The 20,871-nt window shown below is 40.0% G+C and overlaps 1 protein-coding gene across 6 annotated transcripts in view; it reads right to left on the bottom strand.

The window, feature by feature from the left end:
- Window positions 1-654: 654 nt before the first annotated feature.
- The window catches only part of MDH1B (malate dehydrogenase 1B), an 80,977-nt gene continuing 60,760 nt past the window's right edge, over window positions 655-20,871 (bottom strand). For 3 of the 6 annotated variants that reach the window (XM_077275741.1, XM_077275744.1, XM_077275743.1), the window contains exons 6-10: window positions 10,304-10,445; window positions 9,362-9,516; window positions 3,786-3,925; window positions 1,269-1,344; window positions 657-891 (exon numbers count right to left, since the gene is read on the bottom strand). In XM_077275741.1, coding sequence (XP_077131856.1) covers window positions 794-891; window positions 1,269-1,344; window positions 3,786-3,925; window positions 9,362-9,516; window positions 10,304-10,445 — 611 coding nt within the window. In that variant the 3' untranslated portion in view covers window positions 657-793. Of the gene's footprint in view, window positions 892-1,268; window positions 1,345-3,785; window positions 3,926-9,361; window positions 9,517-10,303; window positions 10,446-20,871 lie in introns of all 6 variants that reach the window. The other 3 variants (XM_077275738.1, XM_077275739.1, XM_077275742.1) reach the window with 2 other exon arrangements.

The following is a 20,871-nucleotide window of genomic DNA, read 5'->3' as shown; positions in this document are numbered from 1 at the left end:
GGATGCCTCCCGCGCTGCTGTGTATGGAAATTGTCACATCTCAGCGATCTATTCAAACAGTGGCTTTTATTCAAGTCAACGCGTTTAAAAGCGTCAAGCACTCCTTCCTCAGGAAATGACCACATAAGTGTGTACTGTATGTAATGGAGGCAGAGACTGGCTGTGAAAACATATGGCTGGACTTATCTGTGAAAGAGATACGCACACATATAGATAGTTGGGGATGTGAAATCCTGCTGGCAAATGCCCTTTAAGTTATTTTCCTTTCTTAGTTACATAAACATTACTTCTTATGCTTTTGTAATAACTGATAAAAAGTCACCGAGTAACAAGACATTATGTAGCAGTAAACCAAATAGGAAAGTTGTAACGGTGTATTTCCACTTTTAGAGAAAAATTTCCTAAAGACTTGATGTATTCTAAAATAACAAATCAGCCTTACTTACCGCCTGTGGCTTCAGTCCCCTCTACAGTGTTCAGGTAGACTTGGCTAACATGGCTGTAACACTGAAGACACCACTATGTCATGTAACTGCTGCAGCCAATCACTTGGATCGGCAGTCTTGTGCTGTCTTCCTGGCCATGACCGCTGAGCCCTGTGATTAGCCGTAGTGGTCACGTGTAGAGGTGATGTCCCCTGAGCAGCCATGTCAACAAAGACCCACAGAGAGCAGCCGAGAGGTGGTGCTTAAGGAAGTCAGCACATTCATTTGTTTGTTTTTTATTTCAAACTTTATCAAGGTTTTTGTAAATGTTGCTATGAAAGCAGACAGCCACTTTAACAGAAAGAACTTTAGCTAGGATGGTCAGGTGAATCTTGGATATTTAGTTGATCTTCATCATTAGGTAATGGTGAGTCTTCTTTCACTTCTTTTGACAAATTATCCTGTTCTGAAACAAATTGATACATATCAAAAATCAAAATCATATTAAAGAAATTAAATAAATTGTTATTTCCATAACACTAGTGTATTTTCTTTAACAGTATGTAAAACATACAAAACAAAATGACTCCATATATGACATACTCTCTATACACGTCTTTCCCTGAACTAGCATTTACCAGGAGTGGCCACAGTTCCATCTTACTGTGGATTCCCTCCAGCGTTCAGCACTGAATTGTTGACTGCAGAATTCTAAAATAAATTGTTATTTTTTTGCCATCACACTACATTTAGCCAGTAACAAGTAATTGTTGGGCATATTATTCCTGAATAAGTACAAAAAACATGTCTAGACGAACATATACTACACATTATGCCTATTACCGATAAGTTCTTCTCTTTTGGGTTCTTCAGGTGCAATTTTTTCTTCTTGAAGAATTCCAAAAGCTATGTTCTTTTCCTGAAATATGGATACACTATTATAGAATAGTAAAAATGAATAAATCATACTTAAGCCTCATTAAGACATCGAACTTTCTAAGAACGAGGAAAACCGTGTGAGTTTCATCAGTGTTTGTCATCAGAGTTTCATCAGTGTTTTTCATTAGTGTGTCAAACGAGTTTCATCAGAGTTTGGTGCATTTTTCCTCAGTTTTTCTCATATATGAGAAAAAAAGTTTTTACACCCTCTCCTAACAGTCTGTGAAAAACAGACAGTGCTCTAATAGCATTCAAGTGCTCTCCAACTTTTTTCATGGACCCATTGACTTTTATTGCAGAGATTGATCCAACGCTCAGATCACTATCGCACATGTCTCTGCAATTTTGCACTGACCAAAACCACATACCTGGGAAAAGCCAGATAGATGATCATAGGTACGAAGGTTTTCCGTGAAAAATAAGGATAGCACTTATAATCGAAAAGCTGATGTGTGAAAGCTGCAAAAATGTATATATTATCGAGGGAATTTAGAAAACCTATTTTGTTTATGGATCTATAGAAGTTCGAAATACCTTGGAGGGGCCTACTCATTGGAATATTCCCAAAACTGATACCAATGTTAAAAACTGCACCATGTAAATGGTACTAAAATGCTGTCAGAAAGTTTAAATCTTCAGGTGCTTCACATCAATTAACACAATATGGAATGAAAAACTGAAACATTTTATTTTTTCCACTAACCTATTGCTTTAGTCTGAAATATTTCATTTTTACAAAGGGCAATAAGAAAAAACGAACCCAAAATGAACACATATAGATGTGTTCAAAAACCGCTGTCTGAGCACACGTCAGATCAGAAGGGAAGAAGAGCCATTTGATTTTTGGCACAAAAATTTGACAGGAAAAGATTGTGGATGCCACGTCGCATTTGCAGAGCTCCTTAGGTGCAAAAACAGCAGATAGACCCCAAAAGTGACCCCATTTTTTAAAAACTACACCTTGCAAGGAATTTACCAAGGGATAAAGAGTATTTTGAATACAAAGGTGCCTCAAAAGAATTTTACCATTGGGCCGTGGAAATAAATAATTATATTTTTACAACTAAACTGTTATTTTAGCTTAAAAGTTACATTTTTACAAGGGATAACAAGAGCAAATGGACTCCACAATATGTTAAGCCATTCTCCAGAATGTTTTGACAACCGATATGTTGTAAGAAACTACTGTTTGGTCACAGAGCAGGGCACAAAAGGAAGCAACTCTGTTTGATTGTTCAAGCAGATTTTGATGGAATAGTTTGAGTGCAATATTTGCAAATTCCCCAAGGTGCTAGAATATCAGAAAATCCTCTATAGTGACTCCATTTTGCAAATTACACCCCTCAGTAAATTCATCTACTAGTGCAGTGATTATTTTGGACTCCCGTGTGTTTTCCAGAGGAAAAAAGTATACAACAAATGTTGCAGAATGAAAATTGCAAATATACCAGCTTAGTGCCCAATACACTGTAGTGCCCAGCTTGTACTTCTGCAGACATGTTCCCCGGAAATTGCTACAGCAATGGTCAACACATGGACGCTAACTACAGTTTAGGTCCACCATGAGGCTCAAAAGGAAGTAGGCATTTGGGATCACAGAATTTTCTGTTTTCCATTGTTGGTGCTATGTCATTTTTCCTTTGAGCTATCAGTTCGGAACAGCGTATTTCATGAAATGCCCGGAACTAATATAGGTCTCCAGGTTGACGCGTCTAGCCTTATATGTGACTATGAGACCATAAATTCAAGTCTGGAGACCGGCGTTAAGTTCGAGCCTTGAAGCTCGTACAGAGATATTGCAATATGCCTGTCTAAATTCTGCCCAACATGGAAGCTCCTTTTTTCCATTGGAAAATGATGGCACAGAGTGAGGGATTGCTATTTGTAGAATGAGTTGAAGTTATTATCGGTACCATTTTGGGATAAATAACTCGTAATATTTTATAATAGTGTTTCATTTAGATTTTTCAGGCACAAAATGAATAAAAAAACTAAACAATTCTAGAATTGTTTTTAATCTTTTGTTCCACTGTTCATCATGAGGTACAAGTGATAGGATGGGTTTGTTCTTCAGGTCCATAGGATTACAGTGATACCAGATTCATACAGCTTATTTTTTTTTTAATTTTGTTTATTTTGGTTACTAAAAAACATTTTTTTTTTACAAAAAATATGTTATGATAGGTATAACTTTAATTTTTTTGCTGTTATAGGTGGTAGACCTCGCCACCCTTACTTGGCCTCAGATTGTCATGGCAACCTTTTGAACCCTGCAAACATTGGGTACCAATGGGGTTAACAGAGGGAGCCTGCATGAATTTTAGCCTTTATTGTTCCTCTATCTGTATAAGTTTTGTATCTGAAACCTAATTTAGTTTGAAGGATTATCCATATATTTCATTTTTTTCATGATTCTATTACCTTGAGTAACTCTGCCGCTGCTTGTAACAGGGTCTCCTTGGCATCATCCTGAATTGTAATATCTGTGCATACCTGCCAATCACCATTCTGAAATGTAACCGGCATGGAGAAAACAATATCATCGGGAAGATTAAAAAATCCTAAAAGTAATAGGGAAAAAAAACAGCATAAGAGTATCCCACCATTGCTATTATAAATTATAAACAAAAAAGTCACTTTGGATGTAGTCTTCATTTGTTTTTTTAACCCCTTCTCACCTATGTCAGTTTTCACCTTCTTGACCAGACCAAAAAAAAGGGGAGCCTCACCCCTGACCAGGCCAAATATTTCAAATATAACATATCACTTTATGTGTTAAAAGGATCTGGAATTTCGCGATACACTGTACTTTAAATTCATTGTGAATTTAAGTCAAATATAATTTTCATTTATTCATGAAAATTTTGAAAAGAATGTAGAAAAATTCTGAATTTCCAAGTCCTTAAAACGGTTAGTTTATAAATAACACTCATCACATTTCTACTTTACATGAGCATCATTTTTGAAATGTCATTTGTTTGTTGCTAGGATATACAAAGGGTTAAAAGTTTAGCAGCAATGTTTCATTATTTCAATGTATGGTAATTTACAAATTTAGCGACCACTTCAGTTTTGAAGTGACTTTTAGCATATATTTCAGAAAATTCCCAAACAAGACAACATTTTAAAAACCACACCCCTCACGGTATTCAAAACTGGATTCAGAGAGTTTGCTAACCCTTTAGGTAGTTCACAGAAATGAATGCCAGGTGGAATAAAACATTACATTTTTTCCATCAAAATGTTGATTTAGCCCCAACTTTCAAATCTAATTTTCATAACAGCGACATGAGAAAATGGACCCCACAATTTGTTGCACAATTTCTCCTGAGTATGCAGGTAACCAATAAGTGATTGGAAACTACTGACTGGGCACACAGCAGGGCTCAGCAGGGGTGGGGCATTACTTGATATTTGACAGGCAATTTTGCATGAAGAGTCCAGAAGATGTCAAAACAGCAGAACCCCCATCCCACAACTGACCCCTCAAGGAATTTTACAACAGTTAGTGGTAAAAAAATAAACAATCATAAAATGGACCCTTGAATTTGTAATGCAATTTCTCTTGAATATGCGTATATCCAATATATGGTCACAAACTACTGTTGTGGCACACTGCAAAGCTCAGAAGGGTCGGAGTGTCAGTCTAGAGGGCAAATTTAGCTCTAATGGTTTCTAGGTGCCATGTCTAACTGGCAAAGCCCATGAGGTGCCAGGACAGCAGAACCCCTAAAAGTGACCCCATTTAACAAACTACAATCCTCAATAAATTCCTCTAGAGGTATAATAAGCATGTTGACACGTTGATGCCACCAATGTTTCACAGAATTTTACACCATTGGGCCATAATGTTTTCATAAAATGTTGGAATTCATCTATGTGTGTACTGACTATTTTGGCCAAAAAGGTATTTTCCAGAAATAAGCACACAGTTTGTGCTGCAGAGTGAAAATTGCAAATATACCAGCTTAGAGCCCAATACATTGTGCCCAGCTTGTGCTTCTGGAGATACATACCCCATAAATTAAGTGGGCTCTCCCCACTACAGTAATGCCAAACATATGAATGCTAGCTGTGGCTTAGGCATACTTTGGGGCAGGTATGTGGACATTTGGATTCAGGTACAAGCATTTCAGTTTTTTTAGGGGGAGGGTTAAAGGATATGTGGAAGCATTTCCAGAGCCTCAGAGCCACCAGTAACTTGGAAACCCACTATATTTCCATTGAGAGATAATGGACCTGATACAGGGACTTGTTTTTTCTGGGTTTAAGTTTTTATTGGTACAACTTTTGGGTATATAATTTTGGATCATTTTAAAGGACATGTTGACATTTACCCGGACCTCTACACTGAGCACTTACATCAGTGTTTCCATTTAACAATGTATGCGTCATTCAGACAAAACCCTCAAGAGATCCAATCATCAGTGAGGCAGGAAGAGTAGCTTCTGGCTTCTGTTCTAGCAAAATTTGTCTTTTTAGCTGTGCACTAAGCTGTGGTGGACTGAGCTTTTGTGCATGCCTAAAAAGATGGGACAGCACTGGATCAAAGGCAGACAGCAGAAGGTGACCTTTCATGAGAAGTTTTGTCTTATTCAGAAGTTAGTTTTTCACACATTAATGAATCAGCAGCATCTACCATGTGACACGCACCTCTTCACAGCTCATCATGAATTAGAGGAGCTGTTGCTTCATGCCCCCGTCCTTCCCCATTTTGCTGGCGCTGGCTGAAACTAGAGTGAAAACACCAAAAATCGCTACATTTTTGGGCAACTCAGTGTTGGGCAAAAAAGCTGTGAGTTTTCAAAGTGATTTATGCCAGAATTCTAGTGCAATCACTTTGATGAATAAAGCTTTACATTTTGAAAGTCAAAACTTTTTAAATTTTCTATAACAGAGTTATAGCAGGTCTTGTTTTTTTGCAGTGCTAGTTGACGTTTTAATGGTACCATTTTGGGGTACGTGATTACTTTCTATTCCAAGTTTTGGGGGAAAGGATGAACAAAAAAAATAGCAATTCACACATTTTTTTTTACACTGTTCATCATGTGGTAAAAGTGATAAGATAGCTTTGTTCTTTGAGTAAGTACAAGCGATACCAGATTCTTTTTTTTGTGTGTGTTTTCTTTTTTTTGCACACCAAAACCTTATTTTACAAAATATCATTTGTTTTTGCATCACCATATTGTGCGAGCTATAACTTGCTTTATTATTCTGCCAACAGAGGCATGTGAGGACTTGATTTTTGAGGAACAAGATCATGTTTCCAGTTATATAATTTTTATCTACATATGACTTTATGACAGCAATTTATTCCATGTTTTCTGAGGCACTACAATGAAAAACAGCAATTTTTGCTGTTTTTATTAACTTTTTTGGGGAAGTTTAGGGTTAGGGGTTAAATAACATGGCAGTATTTTAGACTCATTAGTCATTCCAGACACGGTCATACCAATTATTGTTGTTACATAAAATTGCTTTTAACTGGCAAACAATTTTATTTATTTTGTGAGGTTTTTTATATCTTTACAATATTTTATACCAACTTTGAAACTGTTTTACTTGGTTTCACAATGGGAACTGAACGTTTTATATAACAATCGCTGATTGAATATTCTGCAACAGTGTCAAGAGACTTGTAAGATACTACTTAAAATCAAGGCCACCGTACCTGACAGATGCAGAGGTCATTCTTTGACCTCGGGGTGACATGACAACTATTGGCTCCTAGTGATCACGTAGTAGGCGGTCTGATGGAATTAGACAAGGACCCCTTCTTTCACAACCTCCTAAATGCCATACTTACAAATGATTGTGGATTGGCATTTACAGGATTAACAGCCAGGACGGTGCTTGCATCAACCCTAAGATTTGCTGCAGGACTTTGGCTGCAAGGTAAGAAGAGCTCCCGGTGGTGATTGTGCTCCTTTCCCAGCATATTTAGAATGACATAACTGTACATCATAATGAGGGAAGAGCTTCCCAATGATGATGTAGATTTACTTTAAATGTCGGGAAGAGGTTAAAGAGAACCTGCCACAAGGTCAAAAGTGGACAGTGTTTGCTACTACTTTATTCCCCCTGCACTCCTAATAATTAGACCTCCTAATAAGAAATGTTTAGTTTATAGAGATGGGGAAACCTGCGAGACCTAATGCAGGATGCCAGTGGAAAGAGCAACTTCTGATCTGGGGGACTCAGAAGACTAACCATGGAAAACAAAATATAGACCATGTGAAGTGGTATGCTGCTTTCCAGGAAAAACAAAGCTAATCAATGAGGGTTTCAGAAGCTGGACCCATGGTAGACAACAGATTGCTAAAGTTTTTCCTGTTGAAAATGCCTTAAAGGGAACCTGTCACCCCCAAAATCAAAGGTGAGCTGCAGCCACCGGCATCAGGGGCTTATCTACAGCATTCTGGAATGCTGTAGATAAGCCCCCGATGTATCCTGAAAGATGAGAAAAAGAGGTTAGATTATACTCACCAAGGGGTGTTCCTGCTGCGGTCCGGTCTGATGGGTGTCGCGGTCCTGTCCGATGGTGTCGTGGTTCGGTCCAGCGCCTCCCATCTTCTTACGATGATGTCCTCTTCTTGTCTTCCCGCTGTGGCTCCGGCGCAGGTGTACTTTGCCTGCCCTGTTGAGGGCAGAGCAAAGTACTGCAGTGCGCAGGCGCCGGGAAAGGTCAGAGAGGCCCGGCGCCTGCGCACTGCAGTACTTTGCTCTGCCCTCAACAGGGCAGACAAAGTACGCCTGCGCCGGAGCATGAAGACAAGAAGAGGATGTCATTGTAAAAAGAGGGGAGGCCCTGGACTGGACAGCGACGCCCATCGGATCGGACCACCCGCCCAGGTGAGTATAAGCTAACCTATTTTTCTCAGTTCAGGATACATCGGGGGCTCATCTACAGCATTCCAGAATGCTGTAGATAAGCCCCTGATACCGGTAGCCTTAGCTCACCTTCGATTTTGGGGGCGACAGATTCCCTTTAAGGCTCCCATACACAAATTAATGTCAGCCAAACCTGCCGATATCAGCGTGTTTATCGTAAAGTCTAATGTATATGGGGACATCAAAATAAAAAAGGGGGAGAAGCCAGCGCTGCTTATGGTCAGAGCTGTTGCCATGCGTGCTGGGTCATGCACGCCGTTCTTTGTTTTCATTGTGATTAATCTAGGCTGCTGTACACACATACAGCCGCCCTGCCCTGCCCCAGGCTCTGTTTGATTTGTGCACCTGTGCCTGTCTCACTCTTTATCTGTGGTGCTGGTCAAGCAGTGAGGAGGTCTGATCTGAAATGTCTATGTTTGGACCTGGTCGACCTTTATCTGCGCATACCCTTTCTGGCGCCATGGGAGTGATTCTGAAATGCTACAGGTACAGTTTGCATTCAATATGGTCCCACTTTTATACATTTAGGAGGCTGTAATGGCACAGCAAATATAAAAAACGTAAAGTAGGAGTAACGTGGTCTTGCTTCCAACACATTTAGGAAGCCATAATGGCACAGCGATTATAAAAAACGTAGAGTAGGACTGCCCCATTATGAGAATGCCTTGGTGTGGCGGGGCGGCTCAAAGAATTGATCAATTGTTTGCTAAATGTCTCATTTTGATACACAGTTAGAAATTAATATGTGCATGTGCACTTTTATATTGTGTTCTGACCATAAGCAGCGCTGGCTTCTCCCCTTTTATTTTGATATGGGGACATCGGCCAACTAATCAGGAAGATGTCAATCAGCCTTGTCCAATTTCTGACTGCCGATCCAATTATTCTCCTGGAGATAAGCGTCTGGCCGATGTGTCAGCTGGTGGCTTTCTCAGAGAGAACTCAGGAGCATTCTGCTGAACAAGTGGCCATGTTTATGGGAGAGTTGGCGGAGATGGCTGTAGGCTGAACGATTGACCGAAGCATCGTTGGACTAACAGCCATCTAATGTTTATGGCACTTTTAGTGATAAGGGGTTTCGTTATGGTACAGTTACTGTTTTTTACCTTCATTGAGAACACCCAGTGAGACAATCCTTCCGGCACATGAATCCTGCTGCCAATAAGATATGGCTGTTGCAATGGAATGAGCAGCTGAAAGACCAGAGCGATGTTCCTTCCGTTTATTCCACTCTGTGACAACATCATTTTTCAACCATTTTCTGCAAGTAATGCAATAAAATAAAAATACATTAAAAAGGTTCTTTTTCATGAAGGCAAACCCTATCCTAGTCAGGGCCTTAACTCAGGACCCTGCTCTACAATTGAAATGTTCTAGTGGACTTGAGTCTGCCATGCAGAACACGGTTAGTCAACTGATTGACGACTATGCAATACTGCATTTACAATGGCAGCTGCAGGAAGGACGTCTGCTGTGGTGCTGACCAGCAACAGCCTCAGTCTTAGAATTGGGCACAGGTAATGTATCTTTATTCACCTCAGGGTAGGTTTACATAGGTGTATAAAAAAATCGCTCAGCGCTTCATTCAGAGATGTTGGGTGATTTTCTCCTTGTCATCGTGCGCAATCCATTTTTTACATTAGCAGCTATTAATAATTTCCAAGACCATTTACAGTTTTCTATGTTACAGAACAGTAATATTTTAGTAAAAATGAGATGCTATACTGTGGCATCTGATTTTTTGTGCATTCACAGATTTGGAAGAAACTAAAACTGCAATTTTTTCACACTGATCTTCCATAACCCATTTAGTAATATTGGTCCAAGGGTGGACTGTTTTTCTTTTCACTGACAGAACTTGGACAAAAAAATACTGTCATGTGAATGTGGAAACTCTTAGCATCCATTAGCTTAGGAGCTTCTTTCATGATAGAGGCAATTTTAATTCAGGTCTGACCTATTGGTTTTAGATGACTGCACCACATGTTTAATACTCAATTGTTAATCATTATAATGAGCTAAATTGTAGATCTAAATTTCATACATACCGGTCATGTATCATGTGGAGCAATGGTCTAGAGAAATTCGATGGACCCCAAATAGAACTGTCATATTTGTACATTTTGGCCAGATGAAGGTCAAGTAGGTTGATGCCACTAATGTTGCCCCAAACTACCACATCTTTGACAACTGTAGGGAATGTGAGAAAAAGTATTTGTGAGGTCCATGAAAAACAAACCTCTAATATAAATTTTCAAACAAGAATCCAGAAAAAAAAATGAACTGAACATTTAGCACATATATTGGTCACTTAGTAATACATCAGTTTCCAGAGGTTAGAACAGGCTTTCTCATAGTAGAGTACAGCAGAGCTGACAGTGCCTTAAGACAAAAGCTGCAAGAGGTGTTTATAATGACAGATAACAATGGTCTATGCCTCATTCCCCCACACTGACTGCTGGGAGATGAAAGCTGCTAGAGGTGTTTGTAATGACAGTTTACAATGGTCTATGCCTTATTCCCCCACACTGACTGCTGGGAGATGAAAGCTGCTAGAGGTGTTTGTAATGACACATAGCTTGCTCTAGTCTACACAGATGCCAGTAATCAGATGATGGAGGAAAGTATGTTTGTGTGTCATGACAAAGGAGAAAGTCTGTTCTGACCTCGTCTGGAGAAGTTTTTTACATGCATGATGTCTCCTGCTTTTGATTGGTTAACAGCATGCAGGGGAAACCTAAGGACTCTGCAAAACAAAACAAGTACAAACCAAACTATTTCAGCAAAATCTGTACTCCAAAAGTAAAATAGTACTTTCTCCCTCTCTGTGCCCAGCTGTGGAGGTGATGGTCAGTTTTTTTTGCATTTTGCAGCTGTGTGGCCAAACGGTATTGTACAACTACTTATGGGATATTGTTGCATTTGGGGGAAATAGTGTAACAAATTACGGGTCCATTTTCACCTATTACCCGCTAGTGAAAATGTAAAAATCTGGGGTTAAAACAACATAGTAGTAAAAATGTAATTATTTTTTCTGCACCACCAAATGGTATAAAATTCAGTGAAAACCCTGTGAGGTCAACATGTTCACTGCACCATAGATAAATTCATTGAGGGGGTGAAGTTTGAAAAATGAAGTCACTTATGGGGATTTTGCTTTTCTAGGACTTCAGGGACTCTGCTAATGTGACATGACACCTGGAAACCAATCCAGATAATTCTGCACTCCAGTATAGCGGTCCTTCCCTTCTGAGTTTTTATCACTTCATGAGCTCTGCAAATGCGACATGGTGTGCACAATTTATTCCAGCTAAATTTGAGCTTCAAAAATTAAATATTGCATCTTCCCTTCTGAGCCCTATTTTGTGTCCAAACAGTAATTTCTGTCCACATATGCGGTATCAGTGTACTCAGGAGAAATTGCACAACAAATTGTGGAGTCCATTTTTTCACTTTACTTTTGTGATAATGAACACGAAAAAAACTCTCTCAGAATCATTGAGATATGTAGAACCATTCAAGAGTTATTACCACGTAAAGTGACATGTCAGATTTTAAAAAATTGGCCTGGTCAGGAAAGCAAAAACTGGCTTCAGAAGAAAGATGCTAGAGAGGCTCACAGAAAACTTCATGAAGTAAAAGAAGGTCACAATATAAGAGTTTTTCATATGTATTTAATTAGGGAAAACTAAAGCATTCCAGTCTAATTTAGTGAAAGTTCTATCCCTTAATGAAATCGAGACTGAAGTCCAGCTCTATACAGCCTCAGTATTTTGACAGCTATGTGAGACTTCTTGTAGAGAGATTCTGCTGTATGGAGTAGACTGGAACACAAGAAAGGTCTGTGTTGATTTCTTACTTCATGCTGAATGTATGCAAGAAGACATGCAGACATGCAAGATGGATTCCTGTGTATTGTTAAGCATCAGAGGAAAAAAAGAGTAGGCCAGAAGCTACAACCACCAAGGTAAATCCCGTCACTGCTTCTTCTCAGTTAATCCTTCACTAGTAGCTTTTCTTGCAGATTAACGCTTTAAAAGCAGTATCCTCCTTGGCTGGGTGGCATAATGCACAGTGACACGTGCCTGATAAATACCAATGTTCTGCATAAGGTAAAATTCAAGTTCTTGATTTCAGGTCAGTAAAAATGGCAGCTGACTTGCGATTCGCTGCTTGTTAGATGTTTGTGATTCACTTTTGGAGAATTTGTGAAAAACACAGTATTTGAATTAATTCTCTGTTAGTACTCTATGGACCAACAAGTCAAGACGGCAAAATAGACCAAACCCCTTGTCTGAGCACTAGGTTCCACTTTATCATTCAGATGCTGTATAGAATCAGCTTCCATCCACCTCATGGTTGGTATATCTCCAAGAACAGATCAACAACTTCTGATCTGCTACTGACATATAACTTCATCTACTCTCACTTTTTATATTGTTTTTTCATAACAGATAGGAATACTTTTAAAAGGGATCTATCATGATGCAATAAAGCCAGAACACAGAGAAAACCACTAACATTTAGAGAAATAAAGCTAAAACAAAAGAAAAGAACAAACAGCACTTCATTAGCATCTCTAGATTAGACCCAAATATTTATCCTCACTGCGTTTTCCCCAGGGCCCCAGGGCAGGATCTCCTCATCTTTAGATATTGTGAGAAGGACACAACACCTCTAATGCTCCATTGAGAGAAGTAGGAGGATAAAGCAGCACACTATGGGATGTAAATCGCATATGACCAGTCACATGATGACTGCTCAAACTGTCAGAAAGCGGAATCCTAACTGAGTGTATTTAACACTGTTAGAATTCAGAATGAAACATTACTTCCCAAAATGTAGGCCTCGTCAGGAACAACCCTCTTATCCCTTACTTCTGCCAACAATTTTCATTTTTGCACTTCATTTTTAACAAGAGCCATACATTTTTTATTTTTCCCTTGACCGTATAAGGGCTTCTTTTTTTATAGGATGAATTGTAGTTTTGAATTACATCATCCATTTTACCATAATATATACTGAAAAATGGGGAAAATTTCAATTGGGATGAAATACTGGGAAAAAAAAATGTAATTCTGCCATTGTTTTATGGATTTTGTTTTCACGCAGTTCACTGTATGGCAAAAAAATACCTGGAAATCTGATTATTCAAGTGACTATTATTACGACGATATACAAGTGCTTCTCACTAAATTAGGATATCATCAAAAAGTTAATTTATTTCAGTTCTTCAATGCAAAAAGTGAAACCAATATATTATATAGAGTCATTACAAAGGTGTTATGGAAGCCCAGGTTGCTTTGATAGCAGCCTTCAGCTTGTCTGCATTGTTGGGTCTGGCGTCTCTCATCTTCCTCTTGACAATACAGGTTAAGGTCAGGAAAGTTTGCTGACCAGTCAAGCACAGTGATACCAGGTATTGGTACTTTTGGCAGTGTGGACAGGTGCCAAGTCCTACTGGAGAATGACATTTCTTTTTACAAAAAGCTTGTCGGCAGAGGGAAGCATGAAGTGCTCTAAAATTTCCTGGTAGATGGCTGCACTAACTTTAGTCATGATAAAACACAGTGGACCTACACCAGCAGATGACATGGCTCCCCAAACCATCACTGATTGTGGAAAATTCACACTTGACCTCAAGCAGTTTGGATTATGTGCCTCTCCACTCTTCCTCCAAACTCTGGGACCTTGATTTCCAAATTAAATGCTAAATTTACTTTCATCTGAAAATAACACCTTGGATCACTGAGCAACAGTCCAGTTATTTTGCTTCTTAGCCCAGGCAAGAGGCTTCTGGTGTTTTCTATTGGTCATGAGTGGCTTAACACAAGGAATGTGACACTTGTAGTCCATGTTCAGGATACCTCTGTGTGTGGTAGCTCTTGAAGCAATGACTCCAGCAGCAGTCCACTCCTTGTGGATCTCCCCCAAATTTTTGAATAGGTTTTTCTTAACAATCCTTTGAAGGCTGTGGTTATCCCAGTTGCTTGTGCACTTTTTCCTTCCACTGAACTTTCCATTAATATGCTTGGATACAGCACTCTGTGAACAGCCAGCTTCTTTAGCAATGGCCTTTTGTGGCTTCCTTGTGGAGTGTGTCAATGACTGCCTTCTGGACATCTGTCAAGTCAGCAGTCTTCTCCATGATTGTGGAGCCTACTGAATCAGACTAAGGGACCTTTTTAAATGATTAGGAAGCCTTTGCAGGTGTTTTTTGTTAAGTATTCTAATTTACTGAGATAATGACTTTTGGGTTTTCATTGGCTGTAAGTCATAATCATCAATATTAACAGAAATAAACACTTGAAATAGATCATTATGTTTGTAATGACTATATAATATATCAGATTCACTTTTTTGTATTGAAGAACTGAAATAAACTAACTTTTTGATCATATTCTAATCTAGTGAGAAGCAATTGGATATATATTACAATTTGTTTTATTTAAGTGTAAAAAAAGAAAACTTTGTAAGAAAAATCAGAAGTTTGTAAGAAAATTTTTTTTATATTTTCTGAGAACCTTAACATTTTTATTTTTCTATCAAGAGAGCTGTATGAAGAGTTGTTTTGTGAGCCCTGAGGGGAAGATTTTATTGACACTATACAATGTTTTAATAATTTTTTATTGCATTTTTAGTGAGGTCTGGTGACCGAAAAAAACACAACTCTGGATTTTATATTTTATTCTCATCACGGCATTAACCCTATGGATTGATTAATTTTATATTTTGATACAGTGGATTTTTACAGCTGCAGCAATACTAAATTTTGCAATACCAATTTTTTAAGTTCTTTACTTTCAATGGAGTAAAAAGGGTGATTTCAATTGTTACAGAAGTGTTCAAAATAATAGCAGTGTGTTCCATAACATGAGTTAATCATAAAATCTTTATACTAGTTTTTATGTCCATGCATTGGGAACATTGCACACTGTTTTCTAATTCAAATCATGAAGAGAATAGCCGGATTACTTACGGTAATGCTCTTTTAATGAGTCCATGACAGCACCCACTGGAGAGATAGGGATCCGCCCCAAGGAACAGGAAACCTACAGAGACATAAAAGGGGGCGGTCCCCCTCTCCTCCTCAGTTTAATTTCAGAGTACCCGGAGGACCGCCAGTGTTAGTCAGCCATCGCAATGTATCATCAGAATATAAACTTCATAGAAGTAATTACATTGGCTTTTATTAGGGAGGGATGTGACTGGGTGCTGTCATGGACTCATTAAAAGAGCATTACCGTAAGTAATCCGGCTATTTACCCTTCGCCATGACAGCACCCACTGGAGAGATTTCCAGAGACCAACACCTAGGGGGGGGACCACCGTGCTGAGGATAGTTCTGCCAAAGTGTAGGTCAGAGTCGGAAGACAGGTCAAGCCTGTAGTGATTATAGAAAGTGGAAGGAGCCAACCAAGTTGCAGCCTTACATATATCCTCGATTGGCACGTTCCCTTTTTCGGCCCAGGAAGAAGCCATGGCTCTGGTGGAATGTGCTTTGATACCCTCCGGAGGTTCTTCATTTTTCATGGAATAGGCCAACTGGATAGCGTCTCTTATCCACCTGGATAATGTTGCTCTTGTGACTCCATATCCTTTCTTTTTGCCCTGGAAGGATATGAACAGAGCCCTACTCTGCCTCCAACTACTAGTTTTCTCAATATATTGCAAAACTACTCTCCTGACGTCTAGAGTATGAAATTTTTGTTCTTCAGGAGTAGAGGGGTCTTTAAAGAAAGTAGGAAGATGTATCTCTTGTGACCTGTGGAACTTCCCTGCTACCTTAGGAAGGTATAAGGGGTCCGGTTTTAAGATTATTCTGTCATGAAATGTGAGAAGGTAAGGTTGATCTATCGACAAGGCCTGAATGTCGCTGACTCTTCTAGCCGATGTTAAGGCTACTAAGAAGGCTGTTTTTAACGACAAGTGTTTCAAAGATGCTGTGTCTATAGGCTCAAACGGAGATTCTGTTAGAGAGTCTAAGACTAGATTTAGATCCCAAGGAGCTACCCTAGGTATGTGGACAGGAGTAACTCGTTCACAGGCCGTGATGAAGCGGGATACCCATTTATTACCAGCAATATTATGGCCATAGAGGGCACCCAGAGCGGACACCTGGACCTTTAGTGTGTTAACTGACAGACCTAACTCTTTCCCCTTCTGTAGAAATTCTAGTATAGATTTTATTGGGACTTCAGAGGGGTTTGAACTAGTATGGAACTGAAGAAACTTCTTCCATACTTTGGTGTAAATTTTTGTTGTAGATGGTTTCCTGCTAAGCAGGAGTGTATCAATTAGGCCTTTTGAAAACCCCCTGGAATTTAATATCTGCCTTTCAAATTCCAGGCCGTCAGGTGGAGGCTGTCCACCTGAGGGTGGAAGAAAGGTCCCTGAGAGAGAAGGTTTGGGATTGAGGGAAGCACCTAAGGATCCGTCACCGACATTGACCGCAGGCACGAGAACCATGGTCTCTTGGGCCAGAATGGCGCTATCAGTATTACTCTGGCCTGCTCTTCCCTGATCTTCCGTATTACTTGTGGAAGCAGAATTATCGGAGGGAAAGCATACGCTAGCTTGAATTGCCAGGGTGTTTGAAGAGCATCTAGAATGTCCGGGTGATCTGCACGGGACCGAGATGCGAATTTCTGGACTTGTTTGTTTTGTTTTGTAGCGAACAGGTCTATTTGGGGCTTGCCCCATAACAATGTTATTTTGTGGAAAATGTGAGGATTGAGACACCATTCTCCTTGATGAAGAGTGTGTCGACTTAGAAAGTCCGCTTGTTGATTGTCCTCTCCTTTGATGTGGACTGCCGAGAGGGACAACAGATGCTTTTCGGCCAGGATTAAGGTACTCTTTGCGGAAGACATTAGAGCGTCTGATCTTGTGCCGCCTTGTTTGTTTAAATACGCCACTGTCGTAGTGTTGTCTGAACAGATTCTGACGTGGCTTCCTCGTAGCTGTGGGAGAAATTGACGCAGTGCATAGTTTACCGCATTCAATTCTTTCAGGTTTGATGAATATAAATCCTCATTCTTATCCCAGGTTCCCTGGCAGAATCTATCTCCCATGTGTGCGCCCCACCCGTGGGGACTAGCGTCCGTAGTTATCGTGTGGGATGGTGATATTACCCAAGGGACACCCCCCGCTAGGTTGTCTTTATCTAGCCACCACTCTAAGGAAGATAAGACTTTCTCGGATAAAGTTATTTTTGATTCAAGGTGCCCCAGAAATTTTCTCTGTTCCCGAAGTATCTGATGTTGTAATGTTCGGGTATGAAGTTGTGCCCACTGAACGGCTGGAGTACAGGAGGAGAGGGATCCTAGCAAGGACATTCCTGCTCTCAGGGACATTTGAGGTTTGTGAATGGCCGCCACTACTTTACCCTCTATAAGAGATATTTTTTCTTGGGGAAGTAGACATTTTTGTTTTATGGAATCTAGATTGAACCCCAAAAATGTCTGAAGAGAGAGTGGGATGAGTCTGGATTTTTTATAGTTGACGATCCAGCCCAGGCTTTCTAAGGACGAGACAGTGTCAGCTAATCGTTCCGCACACTGAAGGGACGAATTTCCTACAACTAAACAATCATCTAAGTAGGGAATGATTAATGTGTCTCTCTGGCGAAGGTAGGCCATTACTTCTAACATTACCTTCGTGAAGATCCTGGGTGCCGTGGAGAGACCAAAGGGCATGGCTGTATACTGGAAATGATGAATCTCCCCCTCAAGAGTTACTGCCACTCTTAAGTATTTTTGATACCTACTATGGATAGGGAGATGGTAGTAGGCATCTTTTAAATCAATGCCGCCCATTTTACAATTCGGAAAAAGGAGCTTAATGGCCGATCTAATAGACTCCATTTTAAACGTATAATTTTTAATAAACGTATTGAGTTTTCTAAGATTTATAATTGTTCGAAATGAACCGTCGGGTTTAGGGATTAAAAATAACGGAGAGTAGAACCCTCTACCTTCTTGTCCCTTTGGCACCCTAACTAAAACATTTTTAACTATAAGACTTCTAATTTCCAGTTCAAGGGCCTTCTGTTGCACTGGTGAGGAAAGGGCTGTTAAAATAAAGGAATCATGGGGAATTTGGAGGAATTCTATTTTCATTCCTTCCTTAATAATATTTAGCACCCAGGAACTTGACGTGATTTTTCGCCATTGGGGAAAGAAAAATTTTAACCTACCCCCTACTGGGCTCACAGAAAAATCCCCAAGAAAAATGAAAAAATCTTTAAAATTATTCTTTATTATTATTTGTTAAAACCATAGTGTGCACCCACCAACACCATCACCAATAGATGCAAGCGTACTATAGAATAGGCCGGGTTAGTGCCAAACCCTACGCTTTCTCAGTGCTCCCTGCCTGCCTGCGGAGGTTGGCACCCTATTTTTTCTGCGCCGTGGCGCCCCCGCTCCTCGTCGACTGGCCCTGCTATCCCTATAATACCCTCATGGAATCAGGGGAGAAATCTCATATACACAATCAATTCAATATGGATAGCTTGAGGGGACATAAATATCAGTCAACTATCTGGCTAAAATCTAAGGGTCTCAACTGACTTGGTAGTCTGTGTCCCTTCTCTCTCAAAATACTATATTTTTAAGACCAAACACTGTAACAATAGGCAAAGATGCTACCAAGAGAAATAAAAGAGCGTGTATGATCTTGGTCTAGCTATACATTTATTACGGTCACCAGATACTACTGTGAAAATGGGGAGAATGTATTTGCTGTGGTGTCAAGCATCACCCACACAGCCCCAAACACCTCAGGCTACAGCCTGAATTTGAATAATAGACATAAAGATGATAACCATATATTATCCCCACATTTCATCTGTTCCGATCCTTGTGCTGACCAAGCTCCTAAATAACTTCCCAACTTATGCAGAAACAATTAAATAAATGTATCTATATACATCCCTTTACTACTCAACGCGTTTCTCCCCTTCTAATGAAAAGAGGTTCATCAGGAGTATATCCAAATAACAAAGGGTTACTTAGCTTGCATGTAAAATCAGCATATCAACATGGTAGACAGCTGCACCACCGGGCCGATCCCCTCATCATCATGGCGCCTGCACACACGTGTCATATCTCGTGTATTATATAGACTTACAAAAAGCCCGCCGCACACGTACCACCTGGGTTGATCCCCTCGTTTCCGGCGCTTCCGTACTGATGGCCACACAGCCTCTATACTCAAAGCGCATTTACGTCATTAAGAGGCGTCGCCACACCAGGGTAGCAATGCGCACGCGCCGAATATTCCAAAATCGCGCATGCGCTCCTCAGAACACGCATTATTGCCAGATAGACTCAGAGCGCCGTGTATTCACAACGCTCTGGCGTTATTCAAAGGCGCATCATCGCCACAGTAAGGACAAGACTGCGCAAGCGCCCATCAGTCCAAAATCGCGCATGCGTACATCGATATGCGCCATACTGCCACAATTCAGGGCGATAGTGCGCAACTATACACTCATTCTCATAAAGGATGTACGCCGCACGCATAGCGCCGGACACATCACATAATCCTGAATAATTTCAAGAATGCGACATTCAAAAAATACTATTCAGGTATATTACAGTCACACTTGTGCGCCTAGATATAGGGGATCACATTAATATACAATATAGTCTAAAGCACACACATCTCTCATATCAGAACGATTAAGCGTGCACTGGCTATTATGTATTCATAGATAATATATCCCTAATGTGTGTGCGACCCACACAGTTAGAAAAGGCAGCGGCAAGCTAGGCATACAGAAAGTGTATATTTAGTAGAGAAGTGCTCCATTTCAGTGCCTACCTCAATTTCATATCTGCAACCACCCTAAATTTAAGTGATTGCAGCAAAGATAAATAACATTTAACAATCCACAATATCATAAAAATAAAGGGGTCCATTAATTAACCATCTGTAGCCTTTTGAAATACAAATCAGTCCATAATACACTTATCAAACCAAAGATAACATCTGTCACAAAATTTGACAGGTATTTAAAAGGTTAATTGTCCAAAAATTTGGACCAATGACAAATAAATGACCCATTCGGGTCGATACGACAGGTTTTTTCAGTTACCACATATCCCTCAACCTTTATATGTACAGAGTCATAGGAAACAACCAAAGTTCATTTGTTCATTTAGCCCCCTCGGGGACACCGTGTCCAGTCTATGGATCCATTTCAGCTCCTTTTGCAAAATTCTACGGTCCCAATCCCCTCCTCGTACAGAGGGAGTCACTACCTCCACAGCACAGAAAGAAAAAGATTTTAAATCACCCCCATGTACAGATCGTACATGTCGGGAAATTGGTGTATCCCTCGCATGTTTTATGTCACCCACATGATCACCAATTCTTCTACGGAGCTCTCTCCTCGTTTTTCCGACATAATTTATCGGACACGTACATTTAAATAAGTAGATCACCCCGCTGGTTTTACAATTTGCGAAGTGTCTACTTTCAAAACTCTGTCCTGTGCTAGCACTCAAAAAATATTTACCAGTGGCCAAATATCCACAAAAAGAGCATCCACCACAGCGAAACGTACCTACTTGTCTTCTTTCCAACCATGTGCTTTTTTTCATGGGGG

The sequence above is a fragment of the Ranitomeya variabilis genome, chromosome 7 (genome assembly GCF_051348905.1).
Source record: "Ranitomeya variabilis isolate aRanVar5 chromosome 7, aRanVar5.hap1, whole genome shotgun sequence".
NCBI classification, from domain to species: Eukaryota; Metazoa; Chordata; class Amphibia; order Anura; family Dendrobatidae; genus Ranitomeya; species Ranitomeya variabilis.
This window is presented reverse-complemented; position numbering and strand designations above follow the sequence as displayed.